The sequence below is a fragment of the Anser cygnoides genome, chromosome 3 (assembly GCF_040182565.1).
Source record: "Anser cygnoides isolate HZ-2024a breed goose chromosome 3, Taihu_goose_T2T_genome, whole genome shotgun sequence".
In the NCBI taxonomy this organism is placed as follows: domain Eukaryota; kingdom Metazoa; phylum Chordata; class Aves; order Anseriformes; family Anatidae; genus Anser; species Anser cygnoides.
This window is the reverse complement of record NC_089875.1, coordinates 120,104,596-120,114,137: the sequence shown is the minus strand read 5'-3', so window position 1 is coordinate 120,114,137 and position 9,542 is coordinate 120,104,596. Positions and strand designations below refer to the sequence as shown.

General features: G+C 58.3%; 1 protein-coding gene across 1 annotated transcript; it reads right to left on the bottom strand.

Moving 5' to 3' along the window:
* Positions 1-1,490: 1,490 nt before the first annotated feature.
* Positions 1,491-5,378, bottom strand: SOX7 (SRY-box transcription factor 7). The gene is made up of 2 exons (XM_048079355.2): positions 5,077-5,378; positions 1,491-3,834 (listed from the first exon to the last, which is right to left on the bottom strand). Exons 1-2 carry the CDS (start codon positions 5,303-5,305, stop codon positions 2,933-2,935), a joined length of 1,131 nt encoding a protein of 376 aa, XP_047935312.1. The 5' UTR covers positions 5,306-5,378; the 3' UTR covers positions 1,491-2,932.
* Positions 5,379-9,542: the final 4,164 nt, after the last annotated feature.

Here is a 9,542-nt window from a genome sequence, read left to right as displayed (position 1 = left end):
TTGAATCCCGATAAGGTGCTATGGGGTGGGAGCAAAACCCCATCGCGTGGCATTCACCAGCCTGCTGAGATAGGGGAGGCCGGCTCGGCTCCCGAACTTCACCTCCTCTGCCGGTGTGTGCCGGGAGGGGGACGGCGGCTGCTGCCGGTGCTGGGCGTGTGCCCGGATCCTGCTGGCGAGCCCCGGCTCCCAGGGAGCCGCACCTCGCCTTGGCTGCGCTTCCCAAAACCCTCAGGGGGCCCCCGGCTCCCGGCCCGGGCCTGCAGCTGCTCCTGACGTGCCGAGCGCGGGGTGACATGCTCCCAGAGCTCCTCACGTGGCTTTGGGCTGGGCAAGCGGGGACAGGACCTGCTGGCAGGAGACACCGGGCTGGGGTGCCCAGGGAAAGGCCTTTTTCCCCGGGGAGCCGCACTCCGGCCGCCGCCGCTGTCAGCTCTGGGTACGAGCTTTGCGCCTGGCAAGGCCGAGTTTGTGAGAAGGGAGGCAGGGAGGAGGCTCGGGGGGGTTTAGTCAGTCCCGTGGTTGTGTGGGGTATGGGGACAAGGAGAAGCAGCAGCTAATGCCCTAAGGAGAAGGTCGCATTGTACACCATCCCCAGCTGCCCCTGCAGCAGGCCCGGCAGAAAGGAGCCTCCGCAAGCACCCTGTGGTGGGTGCCCCCTCCAACAAGACCTCCTACGGAAGGAAGCAGCCCCTGGGCTGGCTGGTTGAAAGGCAGACTCAATTTTGGCTGCAGTTTGCTGTGAAACAGCCGTGAAGGTGCTGCTGGGGGGCTGTGAGCACCCTTTGGCCCCAGGGCCCCACTTCTGCTCCTGGCATGGTCCTGCACCGGTCACTTAAAGCCACGGGGGTGGAGAGGCCAAAAGGCCTCACAGGACCTCCCTCTTTCCCTCCTGTCCCATCGGATTGATTCACAAAACACCCTGGAAGAGGGTTTTTCACCAGCAGCAAACTTGGTGCCCTCGTGCCATGTTGGTGCAAGAGCCACCGCAGTCTGTGGTGCCACCAGGACCCCTGAGGTCGTCCTCGTCATAGCAGGACTTAAAAGGGATTTGGATGCTCGACTGATGGGTAAGGGAGGAGACGGGACTACTTCCATGAGGGCACAAGCTGGGACAAAGGAGGACCTAAGCATTAGTAGGTGATCTTTAAGGTCCCTTCCTACCCAAACCAGAGGTTGGGTGACCTCTGCAGACCCCTTCCAGCCAACACTCATAGGCAGTCATCACAACGGGCATTGGGAAACTCGCTTCTCCACCATCAGCGCCACCACCAAAGGCAGAGCCTCACCTAACCTCACCAGATCACCTCTGTAGGACCCGGCGTTAATAGGCTGTACCCAGAAAAACGGGGTCGAGCCCATGGGGATGGCGTGCTGCCCCGCAGCCACGCCGTGAGAAGTAAAGGTACACGTAAGTCACACCTCAAGTTGGCTTGTTGGAAAACGACCCACTCCTTGTAAAGATAACCACAGATCTTTTTTATTAAAAAAAAAAAAAAAAAAGGAAGTAGAAAAGTTTGGCAGAAAATACCAAAAACAACAACAACAAAAAAATTAAAATAATAGCACTTGCACAGGAAATGTTTCTCCTTTGAAAACTTTGTCAATAGCTACAGCAATTTAAATCATAAAACAATCATCGTATAAAAACATTTATTTAAATTAAATATTTTATGCAAACTCATATCTACACTCATTCAAAATGCATAGAGTCACACAAAAAAGATGGAATGTATTAGCTTAAAAACTTGTGAAGTTGTGTTTTTTAAGTATTATTTGCAATTATTATTAATACACGTTTGGGACTGAAACCAGAAAATCATAGCCACGCTACTAACTAATCATTACCAAGTGCCATACAGTAAACACTAAGATTAATCATGTCATATAACTGATTTAAAATAAAGCTTCATCTTTATGAAAAGAAAGAGAACTCGAGCAATACAAAATCCAAGGGGAGGAATAATGGAAGGAATAAATCAATGTACAGCTTTATTACAGGCAATAATACGCTGGAGTTAGAGGAGGCATTGGGCACTGCGGCTCGGAACATTAAGCGTTCGCCTTCAAAGGATGTTTGATAAAAACGTGTCTGCTACATCATCACCTCTTTGCCAAAGTGCTCATCTGAAGACGTTTTCCTGGCCCGGTGGGGAGCGGAGCCCCTCCTGCTCCCGTTTTGGGAGCGCTTTTGCCGGGAGGCCAAGGGGGAGCCGTGCGGGTGTTGGCAGCGGACAGATCCTGCCCCGCAACCTTGATCTCATACGTGGAGGTTGCACCCTGAGCTGGCAGCATTCCCACTGCCCCATCCTCTGGGATGTCCCCGGGGGTGAAGACACTGCTTGGGACAATGTGACGCATTTGGGGACAGGGCAGGTTTAACCCTACTGGTGCGTCTGGGCTGGTTGGGGTGGCCACAGCACCACCAACACCGAGGGCAGGGACGTGGGGCAGCGCTGCTCACCTGGGCTCAAAGCCCAGGGCAGGTATGCGGGGCACGGCACGCACGTGGATCCTGTGTCCATTTACCAAAATCTTCCTTTTGTTCCCACCCATCCCTGCCCGCTCTCCCCTTCCAAGGGGTTTCGTCCATGCTGTTCGCGGGATGCCGCCACCCTCCCAACTCCAAAGCAGAGCTGAGGGTGCCCCAAAACGGGATGCAGCCTCCCCGTGCTCCCAGGAGCATCTCTGCTTCAGAAGAGGGGCTTTGGCAGCAGGAACTCCCCCTGGCCATTTCAGAGCAGGGCACCCAACGCTTTGCACCCGGTGGTGAGCTGACGACCGAAATCCTTTACCTAAGCCCCCGAGGAGAATCCACGGCCCTCGTGGTTCGGACTCGGACGCCCTGAGGGGAGGCGAGCGACGTCCCCGTGGGACCAACGCCTCGTAATACTGTTGGGTCCTTCCTCGGCCGGTCCAGGCGGCCGCAGGTCTAGGAGACGCTGTAGTTGTTGTAGTAGGTGGCCGTGGCGTCGGCGAGGACGGAGATGAGGCTGGTCTCCGCCGCGTGGGAGCCACCGGCCGCCGAGGCCGCCGGGACATGTCCGTTGGCCAAAGCCCCGGCGTGGTGCTCGCCGTGGCCAGGGGTGTTGAGATACTGGTCGAATTCGTTGCGGTCCATCTCCCCCAGGAGCTCGGCTTGGCTCAGCTGGTCCAAGGTGTCAAAGCCGTGGTGGTCGGGTGGCGGGGAGAGCTGGCCCAGGTGGGCATGGAGGCCGGGGGGCTGCAGCGGGGGGAAGGCGGCCGTGTAGTAGCTGCTAGGAGGAAGAGGAGGGCAGCCGGAGGCCGAGGGCATCATGCAGGTGGCCGGCTGCGGCATGGGGCTGAGCGGATGGTGGTTGCACGGGAGGGAGCTGCCCGCGTACTCCGGGGAGAAGGGGGCTCCGCCGGCGAGGTGGGAGCGGTGATGCTCGTCGGGGCAGGGCGAGGAGAAGAAGCTCTGCTCGGGGTCTATGGCGTCCAACGGAGACATCTCGGGAGGGGTGGGCAGCCCGTAGGGGTAGGTGTCCACGCTGGTGCCGCTGCTGCTGCCCGGTGGATCCCGGTAGCCGCGGACGGGCGGCAGCCCCGGGCGAGGGGGGTACTCACCCGGCCCCTCTTTCTCACCCCCGGCCCGGCCGCAGTTCCGCTTCTCGGGCACGGCGTTTTGGTCCCGCGTCAGGCTGCCCAGCAAAAACCCGGGGTCCACCCGCTTGCAGATCCTCTTGACCTGCTTCTTCCGTCGGGGCCGGTACTTGTAGTTGGGGTAATCTTGCATGTGCTTGACCCGCAGCCGCTCGGCCTCCTCCACGTAGGGTCGCTTCTGCGAGAGGCTCAGCGCCTTCCAGGACTTGCCTGTAAATGGGAGAACAAAAATCCACTTAGTGCCCGCGGCCACCGTTCTCCGGGCGCTCGACCCAACGGCGGGTCGGGGCTCCCATTTCCCGAGAAAACGGGGGACTCGTCCTGCAAACTCCACAGGAGGAGGAGACGGCAACGGGAAGGCGTTGAAGCCAGGTTGAAGCCACTTTTCTCCCCCCATCCCGAGTCCCCAGACAGGGTCAGGCCGTGCTGAGGGTGCGCCGAGCCCCACTGCAAATAAACCAGGGCAAATAAACTCCCCCTGCGCCAGGGCCGGATCCTGCAACGCCTCCCTGGGACGCGGAGCCCGGCGAAAAGGCAGCGAGGAAGCGCTGCTGAGCGGGGCCGTGGCCGTGCCCGGCTGGGCAGGGGGTCAGGACGTGGTGCCCCTGGATGTGTCCCTGTCCCGGTGGCCCCGGGCACCGCGACCTCGCCGCTCCCTGCTCGCAGCGCTGCCACTCCAGAGCCGAGCAGAGCTGTCCCCCCGCGGTGGGGACATCCCTTCCTCGGGGGTAGGGGGAGAAATTCGGATCCGCCTCAGAGTGCTCGGTGCCTTCCCATCGCCAAAGTGAGAGCAGAACTGACAGCGGCAAGAGGAGATGCTGCCTGGAAAGCCAGCGAGGAGAAAACCCCAAACCACCAAAGAAAACACCGCAGAACTGCCCAGGGAAACACAAACTTTGGGCAGAGTGTGTTGCAATTCGGGCAGCTCTTTCTCAGGGCCGTCTGGGGCTGGGTTATTTCTGTTCTTCGCCCTCGGTCTCGCACAAGAGATTTGGAAAAGGGGGAAAGAGTGGATGGGGAGTGGGGAAAAAAAATATATATATATATTCAAAATGGGTTGCGATCCCTGAGAAGACCCAGCAGAAAATACTTCCCTGGTGATGTCAGGGTGGTCAGCGAGTTTGGGGGATGAAGCGGGACAGCAAAGACAGGCCTGGAAAATTTGGGGGTCCCTCCGTGCGCTTCACCCAGGGCTCCCACGCGCTGCCAGCCCGGGGGTGTCGTGCCCCCAGGGGCGGCAGGGAACATGCCTAGGAGGCTTTGCACCCTAGGGTGCTGCACCCAGGCGGGCTTTGCACCCCATGGGGGGTTCAGCTGGGTGCCCACCCTTTGGGCGCAGGACCCCGGGCAGGCTCCGCACCCCATAAACCACAGGGTGCCAGCCTGGCACCCCCCGGTGGGTGCCCGCCCGAGCCGCCCCCCTCGCCCTCCCGCACCCCGGGGGTTCCTCACCGAGCATCTTGCTGAGCTCCGCGTTGTGCAGGTCGGGGTTTTGCACCGCCAGCCTTTTCCTCTCGTCCTTCGCCCACACCATGAAAGCGTTCATGGGGCGGCGGATGCGGCTCTCGGCGCTCTTCTCCCCCGGGGGGCAGCGGCTCGGGGGCGGCCCCGCTTGCAGCCCCTCCGCAGCCTCCCCCTCCAGCCTCTCCGGCCAGGGGTAGGTGCTCAGCAGCGCAGCCATGGCCCGGCCCCCCCCCCACCCCCCCGGCCTCCCCCAGCCTCCTTCTTCCTCCTCCTCCTCCTCCTCCTCCACCCGATGCTCTCTCCGCGCTGCCCTCGGGGTCCCCGCGCAGTCCCAGCCTCCCGCCCGGCTTCCCCCCCGGTATTTATGAGCTCCTTGGAAAAAAAAAAAAAATAAATAAATAAAAAAATAAAACCCTCCTCCAATGACACCGAAGGGACTGGCTGCCGCTGCTCCTCCTTGTTTGCAAACTCCCGGCCGGGAGAAGAAAACTTCTCCCCACCCTCTGCCCTGCGCTCCCCCCCCCCCAGGGGGAGAGAGGAGGGAGGCAGCACCCCAAAAGCACCCCCCCCCTCCCGCTTCCCCCTCCCCTTTTTGGTAACAGCTTTATTAATATTTATTTCTTTGTACGGGGACGGATTGGAGCTGGCTTGCTGGAGGAGCGAGCGCAGCCGGAGGGGAGCGGGGAAGGGCTGCTGGAAGTGGTCCTGTCCCCAAAATTCAAGGCTGGTGAATTCAAATTCATTCCTCCCCCTAAAAAAAAAATAAAAAAAATAAAAAATAAAAAATAAATCTCAAGGCTGGTTGGAGTGCAGGGTGAGGGGTTGCAGGCACCGAGATTTCTTTTTTATTTTTATTTTTTTTTGGGGGGGGGGAAGGGGGAGGCTGGAAAAGGAAAAAGGAAAATGGCCCCAAAAGGAGGGTTCCCGCAGGGGTGCAAAAGTCGGGTCGAGCCCCTCCAAGCCCCCTCCCCAGGTCTGGGCAAGCTGCAGGGTGCCCGTTTGCAAGGGGAAATCGGGGTGTGGGTTCTGCAGGGGCGTCCCGTTTTTTCCACCATGCCCCCCTGCTCCAACCAGAACCCCGCGTTTTGGCACCCCGTGCGGGTTCTCACCCGGTTACCCCAAATCCCAGGTCAGAAAGGGAGGAAATGGGGACCCGGCGGGCGTGCGGTGGGTGCTTGGCCAGCCTGGGGGGCTCCTGAGCCGGGGATAGATTTGGGCACGGCCCCGAGGGGTTGCAGCATCCCCCGTCGGTCCCCGCAGCTCGTCCCTGGGACATGAGGAGGTGTAGGGCCACCACGATGCTTTGGGGCCTTTTTAATTCCTGCTGCGTTTTACGGAGCAAAGCCACCCCAGCCTGGCCAGGCTGGAAGCATCGCCATCACGATGATATTCATCGTATTTCCCAAGAACAAACCCTAAATCCCGGTTTGGTGCAGGAAAATCGTCCCCCCCCCCAGCTAGGACGAAGCACGTGCAGGGAGGGCAACGGGACCGAACATCCCCACCCGAGCCCCTTGCCCAGCTCAGCCCTGCGCCGCGCCCCCGAGGAATATATTTAGCCGCTCAATTCCTTTATGATTCTGACCCCCTGACATGGGCTCTGCTTCCACTGATTGTGGATTTCCTCTCGGCGCTGCCAGCAAAAGCCAGGGGGCCAGGCTGCGAACGCGGCTCCTGGGGCTGCCCCCGTGCTCCTTGGGGGGGGAAAAAAAAAAAAAAACAGCGGGGATCCGAGGCCGGGGTGTTTGTGCAGGTCGGCAGCGCTCGCCCACGTGCCTGGGTGTTCCTATTGACTCTCGTCGGGTCGCGAGCGCCAGCTCTGCGGGGTCGGGATCTGCCTGGGTTTCCTGCTTGGAGCGGGATCGCGGCGCGGGCGAGGAGGTGGGAGCCGCAAATCTCACCACGGAGCTGCGGCCGCCCCGTCCGAGCTTTTCCCCACCGGCCCGTACGAAACCCTCGCGGAAACGACACCATTTTCCAAAGGAACTGATTAAATCTATTAAGCTATTTACAAGTGGGCTCGATCAGAGCCGCGTTATCTGGGAATACAACAGGAAGGCAACTTCTCTTAAATCTGAAAGGCGCGGGAGATTTCCTGACCTGGGGACAGATTTATAAACCCTTTACACACACAGACGGAGGCCGGCACACAGCGTCTTGCCTTTCATCTGCGCTCCGGAGCCGTGCTCTGGGGCCACGAAGGATTTGGGGCCAGGCGGTGCTGGCCCCGCGGTGCACAGCGGGGTCGGAGAGCCGGGACGGAGCAGGACAGCGGGTGCCAAGCCCTCCATCCTGCTCCCAACAGCTCTCCCGGGAGCATTTTGCAGAGGGGAGTTGCTGCAGAGGTCGAGGGCCCTCTTCCCTTTTCTTTTTCCCATTGGGTTTTCTGCAGCTCCCGGTGCCCAGGACAGCCACAGAGCCTGGGCGCTGCTCCTCTCTCCAGCCTTGGATGGAGGCAGAGCCCATCTTCCTGGAAAACCAAGGGGAGAAAAGCCCTAATATCCTTTTGTTTTTGAGGCTTCATCCTTTTTTTTTTTGAGGCTTCCTCCTTTTTTTTTGAGGCTTCCCTTTAGCAGGAGTCGAAGTGCGTGAAACCGAGTTGCAAGTGTTTATTTTGAATATATTACACCACTCAGCGTTATTTTTAAACTCTTGGGATGCGCGGGGCCCGGGGACAGTTATTCTTATAAAAATACCACCTCTGCGCTCGAGGCCCTGGAGGCCAGGAGATTTTTCGGAGCAGCGCTACGAATTATCCCTCGAGGGAGAAGAAAAGGAACGGACTCCTCTTGAGCCCGTTTCCACGGCCGTGCCTCCATCCCGCACCGCGCGTCCAAGGGGCGTTTGGCAGGATGGGAGGAAAGGACAGGGCTGGGGGGAGGACACGGAGCCCGGGGAGACCCGTGGCCACCTCCTGCCTCCACCGTAGAGGCCCGGAGGCTCTGGGAGCGAGCAGCTCACCTGGATTTCCTGGTCCTGGCTGCTCCCCTCGCATCGTGGGGGCAGCGTCGCCTGGTTTCCCCCAGGTATTGCAGGGACAAAGTCACGCCGTGTTTCGGAAACCCCACTGTGGGCTCACGGGGCAAAGTTCTGCAAAATCCTTCCCATTCGCATCTTGTCCCCTGCTGGAAGGAGACAGGGCCTTCCTAGAGGCCCCCACGCCACATTTTGGGCGCAAACAATACTAAATATATGTATTTTTCCCCCTTTCTCCTCCAGCACCTGGCATTCTGATTGCATTAGTAAGATGGGTTTCATTCTGCACCCTACTTAAAATGCTGGTTAAACCTGTCCTGTAGGAAGCTCGGCGTTACATAAAGGCAGCCGGGGCCATGTGAAAATGCCACCTTTCTAATTGCGACCGTATCAGGGTAATTAGCAGCAGGCTGGAAAGCTCACCTTTACTTTTTCTGCTTACCTTCCCGGTTCTGGCACAGCGCTTACCTGTATCTGGGGCACGGGAAGGAGCAGAGCTCTCGCAGGGCTTTGAGAGCAGGGAAATTACGGCTGAAAGCCACGAGCTAAAATAGAGCGAGCAGACAAAGGGTGGAAGAAAGCTTTGTTCTCCCCATTTCACGGATGGGGAACGGTTGGCTGCAACTCCCGTGGGGTCACACGGAAAACCCGCGCCCGAGCGCGGCTTTTGCAAGCCCGTCCCCGCTCTTTACAAATTCTCCCCTTTTCCCCAAGTGACCCCCTCGCCTTGGAGAGATTAAAACGCGGGACAAAGCACAAATCCTAAATTAGCTCCAGATTTACGTGGTCCTTAATTATTGATGGGACTCTCCTCTCCCAAGGGCAGCATCCGGGGTTCCTGCAGGGCTCCCGGCTGCTTTGCCCCAGGGACGGCTCCGGGCATCAGCTCTTTGCTGGGAGGCGAAGCCGGAGCTTTCCCCTCGTCCACCCCACAGCGAAAAACGCAGAGAAAAACGCTCACGGTTTCGGCACACTCACAGGCACAGCGCTGAGTATTTCCGCTCCTGCTATTTTTAAAATTCAGCTTGAGCAGTTAGAAAAGAAATGCGTTTTAGTTGGTGAAAAGGGACCAGCAGAATTTCCTTCTCACGCCGTAAAAATTTATAAAAATGGATTAATTAATTAATGGAAAAAAAAAATCTTCGAGTGACTCAGAAGCAGAATTTAAGTTCTGACTTGCTGAGAAATTGAGTTTCAGTTTGGCATTGGAACAACTTTCCCACTGCAGCAACCACAAAGGTGTTTTTTTTTCCCTTTTCAAACCATATTTACCAGTTCCCCATCACTAAAACATTTGTGTATAGAGGGAATTTTGATTATCCCTGCACGGGACAGGTATGGAGATGCCTCCCTTGCTTATTTTCCAAGTACTTCGTGAGCTCTGATCCCTTCTCGGGGTTCCTCGGCCGACAGCACGGCAAGGGTTGGATTTACAGCAAACCACACGCTGCCAGGGGCAGGGAAGAAAAGAAGCCGGG